Source organism: Salvelinus fontinalis, chromosome 33, assembly GCF_029448725.1.
Source record: "Salvelinus fontinalis isolate EN_2023a chromosome 33, ASM2944872v1, whole genome shotgun sequence".
In the NCBI taxonomy this organism is placed as follows: domain Eukaryota; kingdom Metazoa; phylum Chordata; class Actinopteri; order Salmoniformes; family Salmonidae; genus Salvelinus; species Salvelinus fontinalis.
Window position 1 is genome coordinate 41075505 of NC_074697.1, and position 24478 is coordinate 41099982.

The following is a 24478-nucleotide window of genomic DNA, read 5'->3' on the forward strand; positions in this document are numbered from 1 at the left end:
GTGTATTTAACGGTTTGGCCCATGTGTGTCAATGAGGGTTTCACTGCTCTCTCATGTAACATATTGTATCTGCCTGATTTAAAGTCTAATCTCCGGCACTCCTCCGTCTGTCCCCCTCTCCCTCTCTTCCTCCCTTCACCCACTTCACTTTGTGTGCATTGCAACAGTGCCGACTGGCCCTTGCCCGATTCTCTTTTTCTTTCTCTCTCTCTATTGGTTTTCTCTCTGTTTCTCTCTCTCCCACAGCCCCCCCCCCCCCCCCTGCTCTGTATTGCTTGCCCCCCCCCATGACTCTTAAATCTCTAGTGGCAGGAGGTGGGGTAAAACTCTGGTTGAGAGACTGATAGAGCCTTGATAAAGCTGCTTACCTAAGCTAGACAAAAAGACACCATGACAATAAACAGTTTGAAACATCGGTACTGAGCATTGTCACCGTCACTCACTCCTACAGAGCAGGCAGGCATCAGGCTGAGTGTCTGATGGCGTTGACATTGGGACAAAGGTTTATTGATGGCTGTCTCCGTCGGGTGTCAGGGTATTCTGACGTTGGCTATTTGGCATTGTGAAGCTAATTTGTGATGTTGTTTCTGGTCAGGTCATGTGCTCAGGAAAAACTCCTGGCCCAAATAATGAGACACAGGATTGGAGTGGAAAAGCACTTTCATATTGCCTTGAACAGTGTATCCCGTCTTGCACGTGCTGCCATGTGCAAAGAAATACAATTCTATTTGACCACGTGTCACATGTCTTTATATTCTTTAGTAATGTGTGAGGACACACACCACTGGGGAGATATTAGAAACTCTAATGTTAATCCATTACTGCAACTAATTGATTCAGGACTTCAACGTACTTCGGGCACTTTGTACCCTCTGTGGGATGATTACATGGACGTGGTGTAACGTACTCGCTTTATACTGTGTGTGTTCCTGTAAAGTACACGCCGGGACTCAGAAAGCGGGTGCAGAAGGTGCGTTTTAACACTGAACAGATACAAAAGAACACACACGAGCCGCGTACTGAACTTTCCGCGTACTGAACTCAACAAACCAATAGCACCTAAGGACTCATGACAACAGACGGCTAAATAAAGGGGAAGTAATCAGGGACATGATGAAGTCCAGGTGTGCCTAATGAAGGGTTGCCAGGACTGGTGGTTAGTATAGAGGGGGAGGGGGCATAGACGTGACAGTTCCAAATGGCACCCTGTTCTCTTCATAGTCCACTAATTCTGACCAGCACAATAAAGGGAATAGGATGCCAGTTAGGACAAGAGGAATTGCATGACAGTGGCTGAGTCCCGTTCTTTCACATCAAAGAAGGTATTTCTACCGAGGAAAAAGAAAGCACCAAATACTTCTTCATTCCAATTGGGGCAGAAGGACACATTGAGCACAAAATCTACAGTTAGAAAAAAGTACATTTGGGATAAAACATTGGGTCAGTTTCGTGAACGGGCTGATGGTGTTGCTGGTTACACTGTAACCTCAGGGTGTTTCTGATCATATATCTGAAGCATGTGTGTCAAGGAACTGAAAAGGACATTCTTCTGTAAATAATGCTGAAGTGTGTGGGGCTGCTATACTGTAAAAGTAGCTTGTGATAAGGAGCTGCTTCCTGCCAGTATTGTACAGTATACACACATTAGTATGTGTCATCAGGTCAGAGCTTGCCTGGTCTCCTTCATGTGAAGGTTTACTGGGGGGACAATACTGCTACATTCAATGCAAGGCGTGCTATACTGTACAACCGATAATGCGCCTTAAGCAGCGTTCCCTCAGCTGCGGAGATGGCATTCATGGTAAACACTGCATAATATGTCGGCTCAAGCGGAAATGACATTACGAATGGAAAGTGGGCCTCGGGTTGTACAACTGACACACAACACATTTGACACAAGTTGTGACACAACACATTTGAGTTTATCTGCCTCATTTATTTTTTGACACGGCTCATGGCCGCCCACTAGACAATAACAATCTACTTGAGCATCGTATTGGGTTTCAATGAGAGCTGTTTTCCTGATGGAGATGGTGAATCATGTCATGATGTGAATAGGCACCGGGCACCCAATCTGGCTCATCTAAAACACAGAAAGACAGACAGACAGAGCACTGTTTCACTGGGAGCGCTGCAGATTGCATTTCAAGTGATGCTCATCTCATTTAATTGATCTTCCTCTGACACCGCCTGGTATAGAGGTCCTGGATGGCAGGGAGCTCAGCCCCAGTGATGTACTGGGCTGTATGCACTACCCTCTGTCGGGCCTTGTGATCGGATGCCGAGCAGTTGCCATACCTAGCGGTGATGCAGCCAGTCAAGATGCTCTCAATGGTGCAGCTGTATAACTTTTTGAGGATCTGAGGGCCCGTGCCAAATCTTTTCAGTCTCCTGAGGGGGAGGAGGCGTTGTTGTTACTTTTTTACGACTGTGTTGGTTTGTGTGGACCATGTTCATTCCTTAGTGATGTGGACACAGAGGAACATGAAGCTCTCGACCCGCTCCACTTCAGCCTCGTCGATGTGGACGGGGACATGCTCGGCCCTCCGTTTCCTGTAGTCCATGATCAGCTCCTTTGTCTTGCTGACGTTGAGGGAAAAGTTGTTCCTAAATGTGATTTTGTAGTCATTACTCAAACCGATAGAGTCACTGTGACCACGTAGGGGGTCCAGATTTGAGTTGTATCAGCTTTAAATGTTTGAGTAAGTCAAAAATGGCTGGAGAAGGGATAAAGGGGGGGAAGAAGTGGGGAAGGGATAAAGGGGGGGAAGAAGTGGGGGATGACATCTACCCTCTTTCTTTCTACCTGTCCTTGTTCTGTATGTCTTGTTTTGTAATATTTGTTTTGTACCCAGCACTCTGGGTCTTTTTGTTTCTGTCTGCTCTTTTATGTTTAGATAAAAATTGTATACCTGCCTTTTATACCTATACACCATTCCTGTGTGTGTTCAATAAAAAATATTTGAACAAAAGTATGAGCCAATAAAGGTAGAATGTCTGTTAACAAGCAAAAGAAGAAAGAAAAAAAAGAAAAAAAAATGTCTGGAGATACATTTAACTTTAAGCTCATTGGTAATTAAATACAAAAGTTATCAGTGGTTTGAACTCTAAACAGATGTTAAGAAATGTTTTATATGAAGTTGACTGCACTTAGAAGACTCTTTTGTAAACTTTATATGACCATACATTACATATCTCATAAGGCCTTATTTTGAAGCCTAGTTTTACAGGCCACATCAGGCCTGCAAGTAGGGTTGCAAAATTCAAGTAACTTTCTCACAATTCCAAGATTTTCACAAAATCCTGGTTGAAGGATTTTCTGCTTATTCCCTCTCGTTTCCAGGAATCAAATGACCGGTATTTCTGGTCAAATTTGGAAAATTTTCCCGGAATTTTGCAAAACCATATCCAACAGTTGGAATTTTTATTCAACCGCAACCTGCATTCATAATGATTGCCAGGGTTAGGAACATTGTGACGAGACTACCTAAGCCATTTAAAATAGAACAGCCGTTTCAGAAGCGGGTGAAAAAAAATCTAACTAACTGATTGGAATAGTTTCATGATATTTATCTTTGTGTAGTATAAGACGAATCAATCAATCAGTGTACAGTGTATCCCCCTCATGTATAGGCTACCTCTGATGTATCCCTCACCAAGTATAGTATGAATGTGAAACAACTACCAAATGCTGTAACGTAACAAAATGTTGAAAAAGTCCAGGGGTTTCAATACTTTCCGAATACACTGTATATGCAAAAACACAGATATTAAAAATGATTTCAAAATCTACATGAAGTAGAGCATGCTGGAAAATATGATAGTTCGTTCTTCTTAAATTAACGTAAACAATGACTTGACTAACCTCTGCTTAAACAAAGTATAATTTCTATGTGATATTACCAAAATATTGTGAGTACCTAGTTGTCCTGACAGGTTTTGAGTTAGATATACTTAATAGGTTAATGCTCAATAGACAATAAAACAAGTTTTGTGTTTAAACGGTTTAAACGTTACAATCAAGTTGTTTGAACTTGCTGTGACAAAGTTGTACCAATTAAAAAAGTTAATTTGCATCATAACATTTAAAAAAACTTCTCATTTAGTTTTGAGTCAGTACCACATAAATATTTAAAGTAATAAAGACATTTCATTGACTGAGTTAAAAATAAAATTAGGGTTTACAGTGATACCAGATAGTAGACAGTGTGGATAAGGCTACTGGCTGCAGTGTTTCTTGTGTTGAATATTGGAAAAACCCTTTATTTCAATACAAAGAAAACAAGTAATAATCATAGTTGTTTATTTTAGTCCTAAGAATGTGGCAGAGCTGGAGAAGGAAGGACCCTCCTTTTGTTCACAGTCACATTGGAGCTGTGTTCCAAATGGCAACCTATTCCCTATATACAGTAGTGCAATATATAGCGAGTAGGGTGCCATTTTTTACGCGTCCTGGCTGTCTCACGGGTCCTGGTTCATTCAGAGCGGCAACCTTGCACCTCCTACAGTATGTACTGTATGTAGATGGTTACATATATATATATATATATATTTATATATATATATATATATATATATATATATATATATATATATATATATATATATATATATATATATATATATATACAGAGCCTTTGGAAACTATTCAGACCCTTTGACTTTTTCCACATTTTGTTACGTTACAGCCTTATTCTAAAATGTATTAAGTTGTTTTTTCCCCTCATCAATCTACACACAATACCCCATAATGAAAAAGCAAAAACAGGTTTTATAAATGTTTGCTAATTTATAATGAACTTTTACATAAGTATTCAGACGCTTTACTCAGTACTTTGTTGAAGCACCTTTGGCAGTAATTACAGCCTCGAGTCTTCTTGGGTATGACGCTACAAGTTTGGCACACCTGTATTTGGGGATTTTCTCCCATTCTTCTCTGCAGATCCTCTCAAGCCCTGTCAGGCTGGATGGGAAGCGTCGCTCACAGCTATTTTTATGTCTCTCCAGAGATGTTCGATTGGGTTCAAGTCCGGGCTCTGGCTGGGCCACTCAAGAACATTCAGAGACTTGTCCCGAAGCCACTCCTGCACTGTCTTGGCTGTGTGCTTAGGGTTGTTGTCCTGTTGGAAGTTGAACCTTCACCCCAGTCTGAGGTCCTGAGCACTCTAGAGCAGGTTTTCATCAAGGATCTCTCTGTACTTTGCTCCGTTCATCTTTCCCTCGATCCTGACTAGTCTCTCAGCCCCTGCCGCTGAAAAACATCTCCATAGCATGATGCTGCCACCACCATGCTTCACCGTAGGGATGGTGCCATGTTTCCTCCAGATGTGACGCTTGGTGTTCAGTCCAAAATAGTTCTGTCTTGGCTTCATCAGACCAGAACAGGCTTCCTTTCAAAATGCAAAATCGACAGTACATCCATTATTCAGATATGTCTGAAGCAATGAATAAACAGTACATTTGAATGTACGGTACATATTCACGGTGTGTATCATTGTATGTGACTGTATTGGCAAGGACCACATTGATATAAATAAATATAGTAGTTCCCTGATGAAGACAGCTCTGGTAAGTCCAGAACAGAGGAAGTGACACCGGCTGTGGCAACACTTCCTTCTTGTGGGCAGGTTGGGTGGCTCCGAGAGGAGGGAATGTGTGAGATGTGGGTGTGAGAGAGATTTCAGTTCAGTTCTTTCTCACAGCTTCGTAGACAACAGGTGTAGACTAATAGTGAACCTGACGCGTCTTTTTCCAACAATGCAGTGCTAAAGATCAAATATAAAAGACTGATAGTTACACAACAAATGAATACACAGAGTGTGAAGTCAGTATGGATGTGTGTGGGTACGTAGGCATATGTGGTGTGTGTGTGTTGGAATCTGTGTAAGTAAGTGTGAGGGTGGAGTCCAGTGTGGCTAATTGTGAGGGTGAGAGAGAAAGAGGAGATAGAGAGACACACACAACAGATGAGAAAGTCTTACCCTTCGCCTGGCCCCTCCCAGCCCCAGGCTCTCTCCTCCCCTCTGTGTGGAGTGGAGTTGAGTTGTGTGCTGAGAAGCTGAAGTGCCAAACTGTGTGCAGCGGCAGGACAGGTGAGGGAGGAGGGAACAGAGCAGGACTGCCTAGACTTCTTCAAAGACCGAGAGAGTGAAAGAGAGAGGAGCGAGACAAAAGACAGTGAGAGTGACAATCCCAGTGCCCCTGTCAGAATGCTGAGAAGGAAGAGGAGTGTATCCTTTGGAGGATTCGGCTGGTACGTTACCTTAACTCTCGTACGGCTGGTGGCCGAATTGATGAATTCAGCAGGCTCCCGTTGTTCAGACTAGAGCTGAATGTGTTTTGAAAGGAAGGATGGGTGGAGGGCTTTGTCTGTTCCACTTTGTGTGTGTGTGTGTGTGTGTGTGCAACACTTCTGCAGCACTTTGACAGGCTGCTGTTCTGTCTCGGTGCGGTCTCTACCAGGGGGAATGATCACAGACGGTTGTCAATGAGTTGCTTTGTGTTATTGTCCTCTCATCTGTAGAACTCTGTTTGTGTTTCTCCAGTGTCGTTTTTTAAATCTCGATATTTACGTCTGGAATGCAGAAAATGTGATAGCTTTATGTCTAATGACACAAAGCAGAGACCCTGTCACTTTTTTGGTAAACAGCTGAGGAATGGGACCATCCATGAGATCCAAATGATCAAATGTTTCTAAGCTAAACAGTTTTGGTTTATGATTATATTGTTTGTGTCAAACAAACTCATATTTTGGGGAAGACAGTTGAACTAAGCTCATGAGGAATTTCTAAGTAATATTAATTAAAAGGTAAATACCAGATTGCCACTTTTAAGGGAATTTGTTACACTACTTGTGTCAGCTCATTAATGCATGTATGATCTCAGTTTGCAAGGCCCATATGAGCTTTTCATGTGTGAGAGTTAGTTTTTTGTCTGCATATTTCTCTGTGAGAACTGAAAAGGCAATCGCCTCAGAAGAGAGAAAGGCTGACAACGTGTGGTGAATGGAGCTTAGCTTCAGGTACACACGAACACAAACGCACGCACACACACGCATGCATTTTGTGTGTTACTGATGCTGTAAAAGCAGTGTTTCTTCCCAACACTGGTACACCCAACAGGACACATTTTTATTGTACCTCTGGATAAGCACACCTGATTCAACTAATCATCAAGCCCTCAATGAGTTAAATTAGGTGTTTATCCAGGGCTACAATGGACATGTGTACTGTTGGGTGAACCGGAGGACCAGGGTTGGGAAACACTGCTGTAGAGAGACCATGAGACAGCGTAGAAAGGCAGCTTTTGAACTACCCTCGCACAGCTCACCTCAATGTTTTACGGTATTGATGCTGTCAACCCACCATGTAGTCAATCATTTAATACACTCAAACCACGTCCTCGCGCTGAAACAGGCTGGCTGCTGCCAGGCAGGCACAGTGTTGACTGCAGTAAACCCAGCAGAGGTTGAATGGTGCTGAAATGAATTACTGCATCCACTCTCAAGTAATGGCTGTTTGGATTTTTGCTAAGTTACAGCTTTCTACTGTTGCTCTAGAGCTGGGAACACGGTTATCTGTGGCCTGTCAGGTCTATGCCAGCTATGCCAGTTTGCTGTTGTGGTGACATTTCTGAAGATCAGGCTGGACATTAGAGACTGAGGGAGGGAGGTGTCAGGCCCATCAGATGGTGAAGGAGAGAGGGAAAGTAATGAGGGATGAGGAGAAGAAGAGGTAGCATAAGGAGAGTTAGTGGAGGAGAGGCATATATCATGGCATTATTCATCCATGCCATCTGTGGTGCTGAGACACAATGTTGTTTTTGATGGAGGAGTACCTCCACTCTCCACTGCATCTCTGTGTATTTATAGTAAGGCACACGCCTGCACACACACACACACACACACACACACACACACACACACACACACACACACACACACACACACACACACACACACACACACACACACACACACACACACACACACACACACACACACACACACACACACACACACACACACACACACACACACACACACACACACACACACACACACACACACTCCACATGGAGAGATGTAGTCACAGGGTGTGTGCAGGCTTCTTATCAGTCAATGTTCTTGAGTTGGTGTATGTATCAGCTTTGTGGTCAGGGCAGGGCCACTTCCCCTCACTATACAAGCCTCCAGAGATACAGCCCAATAAAGCCTACATCATTGTCCCTCAGCCTCATGGTACAGAGCCAGTGTAAGGCTGGCAGGGTGGAGACAGCAGAGGAGGGTGGGGAGGCTGACTAGGCTATAGAATGACCACACTGTGATGCCTCTTACAGGGGGGGGGGTTATGGTTGTTGTTGACCAGTGATGATGATGATCACAGAGAGGCCATTCATAGAAGCATCCAGAAAGATTGTGATGGTGATATTCAAAGCACTGGACAACATTCAACTGATATTTGTTTATGTCTGAGATGACAAGGAAGTTGGAATAGACATCAACTGGCATCCGATTACCTACAGAGTGCACTACTTTTGAACAAGGCCCATAGGGCCCTGGTAAAAAGTAGTGCACTATGTAGGGACAAGGGTACCATTTGAGATGCATAGATACTACTAGGCTAAGTGACATAGGGCTTGTAGTTAGGGAGCATAGGTGTACTGTACTAGGAGTCTTGACATTTTCAGGTCAGTTGTCATGAAGGTCATTCATGGTTGTGAGAGGTGTCCACTCATGTCTATGATGGCATTATGCAGGCTTCACCAAACACAGACAAAACACAACGCCCACCAATATCACTACCAAATATATATCATTTATCTTATTTGTTTTTACAAAGTAAAACCAAAGTGATTTTCAACCTTTAGAATGATCAAAGTAACAGGCAGTGGTTTTTTATCATTAACCATCATTAAAATCCTTCAATCGTTTTTTCTTTTCGGTGTTTCCTTATAGAAAATGTTGAAATGTCTATTTTCTTTGTGGATTTCTATTTTAATCACGGGAGTCTGGGACTGAAGAGAACGAAGTAGGATAACAACTGCTCTTAAAAAGGTCCAACAACTATAGCCACAGTCACTGTGTGAGCAGTAGGGGGTGAATGGCTGTTTTAAAAGCTTTCTAATATAGATGTAAATGTTGTGGATGGTTTATGTATGGCTGTTATTGGAATCCGCTCAGAGTTGTTGTTTCTTGTTTACTGGCCTGTAAATGTGTTGGTGTTTGAACTCCATGCATCTAAAATGCTTCTTTTTTTTTTACAGCACTAATTATTTAATCTATTACATTGGAAGGTGCCATCCATGTTGCGCCTGTTAGCGACACATAATTAAGTGATAACATAGACAACATCATATTTTGTTTCATGACCAGTAACCTCCCTCTCTCTCCCCCCTCTCCCCTAACCCCACCCTCACTCTTTCTCTCCTTCTTTCTTTCTTTCTTTCTTTCTTTCTTTCTCTTTCTCTCTCTCTTTCTCTCTCTAGGATTGACAAGTCTACCGTCGCAGCGCTGAAAGGCCGGTAAGTGTTCCGTTGACACTGAGATTAGAGGAGCCGATTTAACCTCCACTGATCTATACACTATGTATTTATCCACAGTCATGTACTGTATCTATTCTACCTTCCCTTTTTGCCACTGTTTCCCCCCTTTCGCTGATTGCCTTGTGGGAGTTCATCAACTGTGATGCAGGGGCTGTCGCGGTGTCGCAGAACATCTGCATTCACAGAGAGCGTTAAAAGGAGGAGGAGAGCGAGAAGAGCTGAGAAGAAGGTCCCGTGTGGCTTAGTTGGTAGAGCATGGCGCTTGCAACGCCAGGGTTGTGGGTTCGATTCCCACGGGGCAACAGTATGAAAAAAGTATGAACATTTATGAACTCTTCTGGATAAGAGTGTCTGTTAAATGATGTAAATGAGAGAAGAGAGAGAGAGCTTGGGCAGCAATAGCACATGCTTGCCTAAAAATGCGTGGGTTGGCGGAGAAATGCTGGCACACTCCATGCGTGGTTAGTGACAGCCGTGCTTTCCCAGCGTTAGAGTTCAGGACTGTGTGAAGCTCCGCTCTTAGTAGTTCCAACCTCCTCCACGGTTGGCTCCACAAAGTGATTTCGGACTTGCTGACTCACTTCCCCATTTACCTAGCCATCTCTCCCGTTATGATGAGCATAGCAGGCAGCCAGGCACACGCAGACTGAGCCACTGTGTGTGTATGTGCCTACCTGAGTGGAGGAGGACTGGTTTAGGGAGTCTTGCTAATAGGGCATGGGTGGCCCATTCAATCCGGGTCGCAGGAGGTTTGAGTAACATTTTTTATATATAAACTCATTGAAAAAAGATATGTCCTCTCACTGTCAACTGTGTTTATTTTCAGAAAACTTAACATGTGTAAATATTTGTATGAACATAAGATTCAACAACTGAGACATAAACTGAACAAGTTCCACAGACATGTGACTAACAGAAATTGAGTAATGTGTCCCTTGACCCCCAAAGCGGGGGTCAAAATCAAGAGTAACAGTCAGTATCTGGTGTGGCCACCAGCTGCATTGAGTACTGCAGTGCATCTCCTCCTTGTGAACTGCACCAGATTTGCCAGTTCTTGCTGTGAGATGTTACCCCACTCTTCCACCAAGGCACCTGCAAGTTCCGGACATTTCTGGGGGGAATGGCCCTAGCCCTCACCCGCCGATCCAACAGGTCCCAGACGTGCTCAATGGGATTGAGATCCGGGCTCTTCGCTGGCCATGGCAGAACACTGACATTCCTGTCTTGCAGGAAATCACGCACAGAACGAGCAGTATGGCTGGTGGCATTGTCATGATGGAGGGTCATGTCAGGATGAGCCTGCAGGAAGGGTACCACATGAGGAAGGAGGATGTCTTCCCTGTAACACACAGCATTGAGATTACCTGCAATGACAACAAGCTCAGTCCGATGATGCTGTGACACACCGCCCCAGACCATGACGGACCCTCCACCTCCAAATCGATCCTGCTCCAGAGTACAGGCCTCGGTGTAACGCTCATTCCTTCAACGATAAACGTGAATCCGACCATCACCCCTGGTGAGACAAAACCGCGACTCGTCCGTGAAAAGCACTTTTTGCCAGTCCTGTCTGGTCCAGCAATGGTGGGTTTGTGCCCATAGGCGACGTTGTTGCCGGTGATTTCTGGTGAGGACCTGCCTTACAACAGGCCTACAAGCCCTCAGTCCAGCCTCTCTCAGCCTATTGCAGACAGTCTGAGCACTGATGGAGGGATTGTGCGTTACTGGTGTAACTCGGGCAATTGTTGCCATCCTGTACCTGTCCCGCAGGTGTGATGTTCGGATGTACCGACCCTGTGCAGGTGTTGTTACACGTGGTCTGCCACTGCGAGGACGATCAGCTGTCTGTCCTGTCTCCCTGTAGCACTGTCTTAGGCGTCTCACAGTACAGACATTGCAATTTATTGCCCTGTCCACATCTGCAGTCCTCGTGCCTCCTTGCAGCATGCCTAAGGCACATTCACACAGGTGAGTAGGGACCCTGGGCATCTTTCTTTTGGTGTTTTTCAGTCAGTAGAAAGGCCTTTTTAGTGTCCTAAGTTTTCATAACTGTGACCTTAATTGCCTACCGTCTGTAAGCTGTTAGTGTCTTAATGACTGTTCCACAGGTGCATGTTCATTAATTGTTTATGGTTCATTGATAAAGCATGGGAAACCGTGTTTATACCCTTTACAAGGAAGATCTGTGAAGTTATTTGGATTTTTATGAATTATCTTTGAAAGACACGGTCCTGAAAAAGGGACGTTTCTTTATTTGCTGAGTTTATATAGAGTGTATCTTGTATTTTATGAAATTGTATATTCAAGGCTCCCTTGTAAAAGACACGCTGGTCTCAATGGTGACTTATTAAAGAAAGGTCAATAATATACTGTATATTCCTTTTTTGTGTGGGAATGATTATTATGGGTTAAAAAAAACAACTAGTATACAGTATATTTATATACATTTTAATGGACCTATATATTTATATACATTTTTATGGGCCTATATATTTATATATCTTATAATGGACCTATATATTTATATAAATTATAATGGACCTATATATTTATATAACTTATAATGGACCTATATATTTATATAAATTATAATGGACCTATATATTTTCAAATAACTGCCCTCTTTCTGGCCCACAATTCATTTTGACAGACAAATCGGTGCCAAAATATCTGTGAATTTCGAAATCCCGATGTGGCCCTCAAGCCAAAAAGTTTGCCCACCCCTGTAATAGAGGTTGCCGTAGCGATGAGAGGAGCATTTTGCGGTAGAGATGTGCTAGAGATGTGTTAGTCTGGGTTAGTCTCCCGTTGGACAAGAACATGGATCCTGATTCTGCCTCACAACCCCATAGCTATTCATAGCCACCCCTGGGATGACCGAGTTCACTGCCACGCACAAATAAACACTCTCATCAATTATTTGTTTCTCTCTTCTTCTCTTTCTCCTCCTTGTCCTCTCATTTATACATCTACCCTTTCCACTGTCTCTGTCACCTTGATGTTGAGTAGAAACAGGAGGTGGAGTTAAAAAAAAGGAGTGTACCCTGCTCTGTGATCCATTAGAGACCTCCAAATCAAGGGTTGCCTTCCAAATGGAACCCTATTTCCCTACATACTGCACTACTTTTGACCAGAGGGCTGTGGTAGTGCACTATAAGTAGTGCACTACGTAGGGAATAGGGCGCCATTTGGGACGCACACAAGGTGTATTTTAACATGCCGCCCCACACAGGATATGCTAAATAAGGTTGGCCTGTTGCCTATCTGTTTAGTCTGTGGCGGTCCAAGTGTATTATGCTGTTTGGAGTGGGCCTGAATATGAATGAGGTAGTCGTGACTGTGACTGTGGGCCATGCTCCTGCTGTAACGGCACTGACTAGTGCTGGTCAGCTGGCTGGCTGGGTTGTTGGGCTGCTGGGTTGCGTGTCTGTGTGTGTCTGTCTGTCGAAGGCCCCTCCAAGCGAGGTCACGTATACCGGGCATGTTGGTGAGAGAACAGGGGGTCGTGGTGGAGGGAGAGGGGGAACTTCAAAGCAGCTGGTTGCAGGTGTCTGTTGTTCACAGACTGCTGTAGTGCTGTAGCTCTCCCCCTCTCTCACAGCCCTCATTAGAGCCCTGTGTGTGTGTGTTTTTGTGTGGAATTATTAGTTTTTTTGTGCGCTTGCCCATTTCTCTGAAATCATTCAACAAATTCTGGACAGTCAAAGCCTATTTAGTACTGTGTGTGTGTGTGTGTGTGTGTGTGTGTGTGTGTGCGCTGGCTTACTTGCATGTCAGAGCAGGTCAGTGTGGATTTACTGATGGACCAAGCGGGCGATGCTCCTGGGGATATGAGAGGCTGGCAACAACTCCCTCCCCCCTCTCTCTCCCTCCTTTCTCTCACCCTCGCTCCCCTGCCACTACAAAGTGAGCCCTCTGCATTCAATTTGCACCAAAAGCACACCACCTCATTAATAACGCCATAATCAGGACTGAGAGTGTGTGTGTGTTTATGGGGGGATAGGGAGGACAGAGGGTTGAAAGGAGGAGTGAAGGTCGGGTAACTCGCACCGAGCAAAGATGCCTCGCAAAATGTGGTGAGTCCTCTCTCTCCTTTCTCTGTCTGTAAATGTGGTGAGTCCTCTCTCTCTTTTCTCTGTCTGTAAATGTGGTGAGTCCTCTCTCTCCTTTCTCTGTCTGTAAATGTGGTGAGTCCTCTCTCCTTTCTCTGTCTGTAAATGTGTTGAGTCCTCTCTCTCCTTTCTCTGTCTGTAAATGTGGTGAGTCCTCTCTCTCCTTTCTCTGTCTGTAAATGTGGTGAGTCCTCTCTCTCCTTTCTCTGTCTGTAAATGTGGTGAGTCCTCTCTCTCCTTTCTCTGTCTGTAAATGTGGTGAGTCCTCTCTCTCCTTTCTCTGTCTGTAAATGTGGTGAGTCCTCTCTCTCCTTTCTCTGTCTGTAAATGTGGTGAGTCCTCTCTCTCTTTTCTCTGTCTGTAAATGTGGAGAGTCCTCTCTCTCCTTTCTCTGTCTGTAAATGTGGTGAGTCCTCTCTCTCCTTTCTCTGTCTGTAAATGTGGTGAGTCCTCTCTCTCCTTTCTCTGTCTGTAAATGTGGTGTGTCCTCTCTCCTTTGTTTGCGTTTTCCTTTTATTTTGTATGTTAGTCTCTCTTTGCTGAGGAAGCGTGTTTGACCTGAGTCGTTTTTTCGTGTGGAACACGGAGAAAAGGCCCGTAGTACGTACCACTCCCCAGTCCTTATATAAACGTGCTTCTCTGGCTTCTGAGCGCACGTCTGTCTGTCGACAGGTGAAAGTTCCCAGTGGCTTTTTCTTGTCTCCAGGTGTCATTAAAGAGCGTTTTTCTAATCAAGAGTTTTTTGTCGATAGTTTTCATAGGTTCATGTTTTTTTTATGTGGTAACAATTCTCTGTTCTCTTTTCTCGCGTGTCTGGTTCTCACATTTCTCAGAAAGTCATTTTGGGTTGAAATGTTTACACTATAGTTACGGTATTGAGACGAACTAAGGACTTCCATGTCTGATGTGTGGACGTAGGCTGAGTCTCAATGGCACCATATTCCCTTTATAGGGCACTACTTATAGTGCACTACCAGAGCCCTCTGGTCAAAAGTAGTGTATTATATAAGGAATAGGGTGCCATTTGGGATGTGTGATACTGTCGGAGATGGAAGGTGGTGGACAGACACACTGTCATGGCGGATGAGTGTTGTTGTGCTCTTCTTCTTTGTCTCTGTCTCTGCCCCACCCTCCCCCCTCCCTTTCCATCTCCCCGTCTCTCTCCATCTCCTCTCACCCCTCCATCTCTCCCCCTCCCCTACCTTTTTCTCTACCTCTGTCCCCTTTCTCTCCTGTCGCTCTCTCTCTCTCTCCTCCCCCCTCTGTCCCCCTTTCCATCTCCCCGTCTCTCCATCTCCTCTCACCCCTCCATCTCTCCCTCGCCCCTCCCCTCCCTTTTTCTCCACCTCTGTCCCCTTTCTCTCCTCTCTCTCTCTCTCCTCCCCCTGTCCCCCTTTCCATCTCCCCGTCTCTCTCCATCTCCTCTCCCCCCTCCATCTCTCCCTTTCACCCTCCCTCCCTCCCCTCCCTTTTTCTCCACCTCTGTCCCATCTCTCTCCCATTTCTCTCTCTCTCCTCCCCCACTCTCTCCCTTCTGTCCCCCTTTCCCCCTCGCCATCTCCCTGTCTCTCTCCATCTCTCTCCTCTCCATCTCCCTTTCACCCTCTCACTCCCTCTTCCCCTCCCTTTCTCCCCACCTCTGTACTTCATCTCCCGTCTCTCCTTCCCCCTCTCCCCCACCCCTCTCGCTCTCTGTGTGACTGACTGTGCAGATGTGGATCCTATAGGGAGATGTGATGTGTTGCACTGTATATACACACACACACACACACACACACAGACAGACACGCACGTGTGGACACATGCGTGCCTCTGCATGTGAGCTAGTTTCCTTGGAGCAGGGGTAACATGTCTGGCTCTGGGCCTTTGGATGCCTGGTTCACACTTCACCACATGACCACCACATGACCATTACCCATATTATTATCTGAGAGAAGATGTTTTTTGCTAATTAACCCATTTGCGCTGGTAGAAATGTTAACCATCTTCAAGAATCAGAGACAGGTTATAGAAAATGACTCACACAATGGAACCGACACCGTGTTCCTCCAACAGCCAACAACACAGCAACAGTGCAGTTATTATCTATCTGAGAGGAAGTCATGTATGTTTCATCACTTTTTGCCCAGGTGGAAATGTTAACTGTCAACAAGCTTCAGCGGAAGCTATTTTTGGAGCGTGGCATTTACTCTCTGCTGTTTTTTTTTTTTGGAAAGCCTTAATTTTCAGGAGGGTTTGGGTAAACGAACGTAGGTCCACCTGTGCTTGTTTGGTCTCCTCTCTTGCAAGGGAGGTTCTCCTTCTTCCTGTAAACGTCTCCTGGCTGTGTTGTATGGTATGTTGTGAAAGTAACTCGCCGTCCTACTTAAGGAAGTGTTATTACGGGTCATGCGGAGGCTGAGTGAGAAATAGGTTGAGAACTGATTCTGAGAGTTGATGGGTTTTTTGTGAAGGAAGTGATGGTACCACACCCATCCCTTTATAGGAAGTGATGGTACCGCACCCGTCCTTTAACCTCAGGATGGACGTTCTCTCACTCCTCCACCCTGCTTCCCACAGCAAGATTGAGAACACGCTGAACGCAAGGCCTTTCTGCTCACAGATAGCTAATGTTACAGCACGCACTGCAGACACCAACGGTGTGTAATCACGTTGACTCCCGTCTTCGAACTGGTCCGCGTGCTGTTCTGATGTCAAATGTAAGACGGTTGTGTATTAAGTCCCGCTTTGGGATCAGTATCAGTGCAGTAATACAGTATCAGTGCAGTAATACAGTATCAGTGCAGTAATACAGTATGAGTGTAATACAGTATCAGTGCAGTAATACAGTATCAGTGCAGTAATACAGTATCAGTGTAATACAGTATCAGTGTAATACAGTATCAGTGCAGTAATACAGTATCAGTGCAGTAATACAGTATCAGTGCAGTAATACAGTATCAGTGCAGTAATACAGTATCAGTGTAATACAGTATCAGTGCAGTAATACAGTATCAGTGTAATACAGTATCAGTGCAGTAATACAGTATCAGTGCAGTAATACAGTATCAGTGTAATACAGTATCAGTGTAATACAGTATCAGTGCAGTAATACAGTATCAGTGTAGTAATACAGTATCAGTGCAGTAATACAGTATCAGTGTAATACAGTATCAGTGCAGTAATACAGTATCAGTGTAGTAATACAGTATCAGTGCAGTAATACAGTATCAGTGTAATACAGTATCAGTGTAGTAATACAGTATCAGTGCAGTAATACAGTATCAGTGTAATACAGTATCAGTGTAATACAGTATCAGTGCAGTAATACAGTATCAGTGTAGTAATACAGTATCAGTGCAGTAATACAGTATGAGTGTAATACAGTATCAGTGCAGTAATACAGTATCAGTGCAGTAATACAGTATCAGTGTAATACAGTATCAGTGTAATACAGTATCAGTGCAGTAATACAGTATCAGTGCAGTAATACAGTATCAGTGCAGTAATACAGTATCAGTGCAGTAATACAGTATCAGTGTAATACAGTATCAGTGCAGTAATACAGTATCAGTGTAATACAGTATCAGTGCAGTAATACAGTATCAGTGCAGTAATACAGTATCAGTGTAATACAGTATCAGTGTAATACAGTATCAGTGCAGTAATACAGTATCAGTGTAGTAATACAGTATCAGTGCAGTAATACAGTATCAGTGTAATACAGTATCAGTGCAGTAATACAGTATCAGTGTAGTAATACAGTATCAGTGCAGTAATACAGTATCAGTGTAATACAGTATCAGTGTAGTAATACAGTATCAGTGCAGTAATACAGTATCAGTGTAATACAGTATCAGTGCAGTAATACAGTATCAGTGCAGTAATACAGTATCAGTGTAGTAATACAGTATCAGTGCAGTAATACAGTATCAGTGCAGTAATACAGTATCAGTGTAATACAGTATCAGTGCAGTAATACAGTATCAGTGCAGTAATACAGTATCAGTGCAGTAATACAGTATCAGTGCAGTAATACAGTATCAGTGTAATACAGTATCAGTGTAATACAGTATCAGTGCAGTAATACAGTATCAGTGTAATACAGTATCAGTGCAGTAATACAGTATCAGTGCAGTAATACAGTATCAGTGCAGTAATACAGTATCAGTGCAGTAATACAGTATCAGTGCAGTAATACAGTATCAGTGTAGTAATACAGTATCAGTGTAGTAATACAGTATCAGTGTAGTAATACAGTATCAGTGTAGTAATACAGTATCAGTGCAGTAATACAGTATCAGTGCAGTAATACAGTATCAGTGCAGTAATACAGTATCAGTGCAGTAATACAGTATCAGTGCAGTAATACAGTATCAGTGTAATACAGTATCAGTGTAATACAGTATCAGTGCAGTAATACAGTATCAGTGTAATACAGTATCAGTGCAGTAATACAGTATCAGTGTAATACAGTATCAGTGCAGTAATACAGTATCAGTGCAGTAATACAGTATCAGTGTAATACAGTATCAGTGTAATACAGTATCAGTGCAGTAATACAGTATCAGTGCAGTAATACAGTATCAGTGCAGTAATACAGTATCAGTGCAGTAATACAGTATCAGTGTAATACAGTATCAGTGCAGTAATACAGTATCAGTGTAATACAGTATCAGTGCAGTAATACAGTATCAGTGCAGTAATACAGTATCAGTGTAATACAGTATCAGTGTAATACAGTATCAGTGCAGTAATACAGTATCAGTGTAGTAATACAGTATCAGTGCAGTAATACAGTATCAGTGTAATACAGTATCAGTGCAGTAATACAGTATCAGTGTAGTAATACAGTATCAGTGCAGTAATACAGTATCAGTGTAATACAGTATCAGTGTAGTAATACAGTATCAGTGCAGTAATACAGTATCAGTGTAATACAGTATCAGTGCAGTAATACAGTATCAGTGCAGTAATACAGTATCAGTGTAGTAATACAGTATCAGTGCAGTAATACAGTATCAGTGCAGTAATACAGTATCAGTGTAATACAGTATCAGTGCAGTAATACAGTATCAGTGCAGTAATACAGTATCAGTGCAGTAATACAGTATCAGTGCAGTAATACAGTATCAGTGTAATACAGTATCAGTGTAATACAGTATCAGTGCAGTAATACAGTATCAGTGTAATACAGTATCAGTGCAGTAATACAGTATCAGTGCAGTAATACAGTATCAGTGCAGTAATACAGTATCAGTGCAGTAATACAGTATCAGTGTAGTAATACAGTATCAGTGTAGTAATACAGTATCAGTGTAGTAATACAGTATCAGTGTAGTAATACAGTATCAGTGCAGTAATACAGTATCAGTGTAGTAATACAGTATCAGTGCAGTAATACAGTATCAGTGCAGTAATACAGTATCAGTGCAGTAATACAGTATCAGTGCAGTAATACAGTATCAGTGTAATACAGTATCAGTGCAGTAATACAGTATCAGTGTAATACAGTATCAGTGCAGTAATACAGTATCAGTGTAATACAGTATCAGTGCAGTAATACAGTATCAGTGTAGTAATACAGTATCAGTGCAGTAATACAGTATCAGTGCAGTAATACAGTATCAGTGCAGTAATACAGTATCAGTGCAGTAATACAGTATCAGTGTAGTAATACAGTATCAGTGTAATACAGTATCAGTGTAATAATACAGTATCAGTGTAATAATACAGTATCAGTGCAGTAATACAGTATCAGTGCAGTAATACAGTATCAGTGTAATAATACAGTATCAGTGCAGTAATACAGTATCAGTGTAATAATACAGTATCAGTGTAATAATACAGTATCAGTGCAGTAATACAGTATCAGTGTAATACAGTATCAGTGTAGTAATACAGTATCAGTGTAATACAGTATCAGTGTAGTAATACAGTATCAGTGCAGTAATACAGTATCAGTGCAGTAATACAGTATCAGTGCAGTAATACAGTATCAGTGTAATACAGTATCAGTGTAATAATACAGTATCAGTGTAATAATACAGTATCAGTGTAATAATACAGTATCAGTGTAATAATACAGTATCAGTGTAGTAATACAGTATCAGTGTAATACAGTATCAGTGCAGTAATACAGTATCAGTGTAATACAGTATCAGTGCAGTAATACAGTATCAGTGCAGTAATACAGTATCAGTGTAATACAGTATCAGTGTAATAATACAGTATCAGTGTAATAATACAGTATCAGTGTAATAATACAGTATCAGTGCAGTAATACAGTATCAGTGTAATAATACAGTATCAGTGCAGTAATACAGTATCAGTGTAATACAGTATCAGTGTAGTAATACAGTATCAGTGTAGTAATACAGTATCAGTGTAATACAGTATCAGTGCAGTAACACAGTATCAGTGCAGTAATACAGTATCAGTGCAGTAATACAGTATCAGTGCAGTAATACAGTATCAGTGTAATACAGTATCAGTGTAATAATACAGTATCAGTGTAATAATACAGTATCAGTGTAATAATACAGTATCAGTGTAATAATACAGTATCAGTGTAATACAGTATCAGTGCAGTAATACAGTATCAGTGTAATACAGTATCAGTGTAATACAGTATCAGTGCAGTAATACAGTATCAGTGCAGTAATACAGTATCAGTGTAATAATACAGTATCAGTGTAATAATACAGTATCAGTGCAGTAATACAGTATCAGTGCAGTAATACAGTATCAGTGCAGTAATACAGTATCAGTGCAGTAATACAGTATCAGTGCAGTAATACAGTATCAGTGCAGTAATACAGTATCAGTGCAGTAATACAGTATCAGTGCAGTAATACAGTATCAGTGTAATACAGTATCAGTGCAGTAATACAGTATCAGTGCAGTAATACAGTATCAGTGCAGTAATACAGTATCAGTGTAATACAGTATCAGTGTAGTAATACAGTATCAGTGTAGTAATACAGTATCAGTGTAATACAGTATCAGTGCAGTAATACAGTATCAGTGTAGTAATACAGTATCAGTGTAGTAATACAGTATCAGTGTAGTAATACAGTATCAGTGCAGTAATACAGTATCAGTGCAGTAATACAGTATCAGTGTAATACAGTATCAGTGCAGTAATACAGTATCAGTGCAGTAATACAGTATCAGTGCAGTAATACAGTATCAGTGTAATACAGTATCAGTGTTGTAATACAGTATCAGTGTAGTAATACAGTATCAGTGCAGTAATACAGTATCAGTGCAGTAATACAGTATCAGTGCAGTAATGCAGTATCAGTGCAGGAATACAGTATCAGTGCAGTAATACAGTATCAGTGCAGTAATACAGTATCAGTGCAGTAATACAGTATCAGTGCAGTAATACAGTATCAGTGCAGTAATACAGTATCAGTGTAATATAGTATCAGTGCAGTAATACAGTATCAGTGCAGTAATACAGTATCAGTGCAGTAATACAGTATCAGTGTAATACAGTATCAGTGTAATACAGTATCAGTGCAGTAATACAGTATCAGTGCAGTAATACAGTATCAGTGCAGTAATACAGTATCAGTGCAGTAATACAGTATCAGTGCAGTAATACAGTATCAGTGCAGTAATACAGTATCAGTGCAGTAATACAGTATCAGTGTAGTAATACAGTATCAGTGCAGTAATACAGTATCAGTGCAGTAATACAGTATCAGTGCAATAATACAGTATCAGTGCAGTAATACAGTATCAGTGCAGTAATACAGTATCAGTGTAATACAGTATCAGTGTAATACAGTATCAGTGCAGTAATACAGTATCAGTGTAATACAGTATCAGTGCAGTAATACAGTATCAGTGTAATACAGTATCAGTGCAGTAATACAGTATCAGTGCAGTAATACAGTATCAGTGCAGTAATACAGTATCAGTGCAGTAATACAGTATCAGTGTAATACAGTATCAGTGCAGTAATACAGTATCAGTGCAGTAATACAGTATCAGTGCAGTAATACAGTATCAGTGCAGTAATACAGTATCAGTGTAATACAGTATCAGTGCAGTAATACAGTATCAGTGCAGTAATACAGTATCAGTGCAGTAATACAGTATCAGTGTAATACAGTATCAGTGCAGTAATACAGTATCAGTGTAGTAATACAGTATCAGTGTAGTAATACAGTATCAGTGCAGTAATACAGTATCAGTGTAATACAGTATCAGTGTAATACAGTATCAGTGCAGTAATACAGTATCAGTGTAATACAGTATCAGTGCAGTAATACAGTATCAGTGTAATACAGTATCAGTGCAGTAATACAGTATCAGTGCAGTAATACAGTATCAGTGCAGTAATACAGTATCAGTGGTAGTAATGCGTTGAAGTAAATAGAAGGTTTGCACATTAGATACGGTTATATCTCAAGTTCGGCTACTGCTCTGTCTACAGATGTTTCCCCCCTAGCTGCTGTTTCCCTCGGCTTCCTTCAAGAGGGTGTTACTATACAAGATGTAACCAGTCAAATGCTATTTTAATTGAACTGAACACATGTTTTCACATGGATTCTCTGTGAACCCGAGCTCACCCTCTGAATCACATTTGCCTTTGAGTCTTTTCGTTTAGTGACCTACAGTATTAGTCTGACGCTGCCGTCAACGTGTCATATATGTTTTGCCCACTGGAGAGAACCAGAGGAGTGAGTTAGTGTATTTCCAGTCTTGTATTGAGGAGAAGCAACGCATTTCCCCCTGTTCTTTCTCATCTCACCACTAGAGGGCGGTGCGTCCTTGGTTCTCCTCAACTCCTGGGCATGATTCTTTTTAAATGTATTTTATTTAACCTTTATTTAACTTGGCAAGTCAGTTAAGAACAAATTCCTATTACAATGGTGGCCTTCCAAAAGCCAAAAGGCCACCTGCGGGGACGGGGGCTGGAATTAAAAATAAAAAATAAAATAAAAATACAGGACAAAACATACATCATGACAAGAGAGACACCACAACACTACATAAAGAGAGACCTAAGATAACAACATAGCATGGCAGCAACACATGACAACACAGCATGATAACAACATGGTAGAAACACAACATGGTAGCAGCCCAACATGGTAGCAGCACAAAACATGGTACAAACATTATGGGCACAGACAACAGCACAAATGGCAAGAAGATAGAGACAACAATACATCACGTGAAGCAGCCACAACTGTCAGTAAGAGTGTCCATGATGGAGTCTTTGAATGAAGAGATTGAGATAAAACTGTCCAGTTTGAGTGATTTTTGCAGCTCATTCCAGTCGCTAGCTGCAGCGAACTGAAAAAAGGAGCGAACCAGGGATGTGTGCTTTGGGGACATTTAACAGAATGTGACTGGCAGAACGGGTGTTGTATGTGGAGGATGAGGGCTGCAGTAGGTATCTCAGATAGGGGAGAGTGAGGCCTAAGAGGATTTTACAAATAAACATCAACCGGTGGGTCTTACGACGAGTATAAAGAGATGACCAGTTTACAGAGGAGAATAGAGTGCAGTGATGTGTCCTATAAGGAGCATTGCTGGCAAATCTGATGGCCGAATGGTAAAGAACATCTAGCCGCTCGAGAGCACCCTTACCTGCCAATCTCTAAATCACGTCTCCATAATCTAGCATGGTCAGGATGGTCATCTGAATCGGGGTTAGTTTGGCAGCTGGGTTGAAAGAGGAGCGATTACAATAGAGGAAACCAAGTCTAGATTTAACTTTAGCCTGCATCTTTGATATGTGCTGAGAGAAGGACAGTGTACTGTCTAGCCAAACTCCCAAGTACTTGTATGAGGTGACTACCTCAAGCTCTAAACCCTCAGAGGTAGTAATAACACCTGTGGGGAGAGAGACATTCTTCTTACCAAACCACATGACCTTTGTTTTGGAAGTGTTCAGAACAAGGTTAAGGGCAGAGAAAGCTTGTTGGACACTAAGAAAGCTTTGTTGTAGAGCATTTAACACATAATCCGGGGAGGGGTCGGCTGAGTATAAGACTGTATTATCTGCATAAAGGTGCTGCATGGTCAATCCGACTTCCTCATTGGTTGTGCTGCATTTCCGATGATTCAGCCTCTGCAGAAGTCCGGTGCAGTCATACTTTTTGTGCTTTGCCGATGCGGTGCAGACCTGTTGTGAAAGAAGTGAGTTTGTGTTTATACAGGACCTCCCGCCCTCACCTATCATCAACCAATCACGTCAATGCGGAGGTATGTGGAGAGGCGCGGTACAGAGCTAATTTTGTCCTCTGCATGCCTCCGGAGGCTCCGTAATTGGGTCACACCATCCATGCGGAGTCTCCGACCACATTTTCGGATCAAGCATAAATTGCCTCTGAGGCCAATACCCGTTATACCAGGCAGCAGTGTTGGTTGGTGCTGATTTGTTTGTGGAACAGGAAGTGCTTGATCGCACTTACGGTACATGTAATGCTTATCAATTCCAAATATCTGAGATTTATCCAAGAAACGTTGTCCTCACAACCACGGAATTGAACAAAGACGTTTTCTATTTGGTCAAAAGTTCTGTTTGTTCCCGTGAAGTTTAGCCTGCGTGACACATAGCAAAGATGACTGAAAAATGATACACCATCCTCGATCTTCTAATTGCTCTATGTGAAAGATCCTTTCTCTTGGTGATCCTCTCCGATGCTCTGACTGACTGCGTTTTGAGACGTAATAATATCTCTGGAGCAACACGTGTCTTAAACCAAGGAGCCTGGGGGGGGAGGCGGAGACTGTTGCCACAGTAACAGGACAGACTAAAAGCCCTTAGCGTCACATGTTCATCACCTGAGGGATCTTCTTCTCCCCCCCATATCCAT

At 42.3% G+C, this 24478-nt stretch overlaps 1 protein-coding gene and 1 long non-coding RNA gene across 5 annotated transcripts in view; one reads left to right on the forward strand and one right to left on the reverse strand.

The window, feature by feature from the left end:
• LOC129832300 (rap1 GTPase-activating protein 2-like) overlaps window positions 1-24478 on the forward strand; it is a 100893-nt gene that overhangs the window by 7703 nt on the left and 68712 nt on the right. The window contains exons 1-2 of one of the 3 annotated variants that reach the window (XM_055896252.1): window positions 6095-6253; window positions 9487-9522. In XM_055896252.1, the coding sequence (XP_055752227.1) occupies window positions 6210-6253; window positions 9487-9522 (80 nt within the window). In that variant the 5' untranslated portion in view covers window positions 6095-6209. Of the gene's footprint in view, window positions 1-6094; window positions 6254-6989; window positions 7022-9486; window positions 9523-24478 lie in introns of those variants that run through there. The other 2 variants (XM_055896254.1, XM_055896253.1) reach the window with 2 other exon arrangements.
• LOC129832302 (uncharacterized) lies at window positions 1834-6391 on the reverse strand. Of its 2 annotated transcripts, none has more exons than XR_008755898.1 (3): window positions 6263-6390; window positions 5982-6130; window positions 1834-2083 (listed from the first exon to the last, which is right to left on the reverse strand). It is a non-coding gene; the product is annotated as an uncharacterized LOC129832302 (long non-coding RNA). The 2 variants fall into 2 exon arrangements; XR_008755899.1 differs by lacking the exon at window positions 1834-2083 and adding an exon at window positions 4658-5765 and having other exon boundaries at window positions 6263-6391.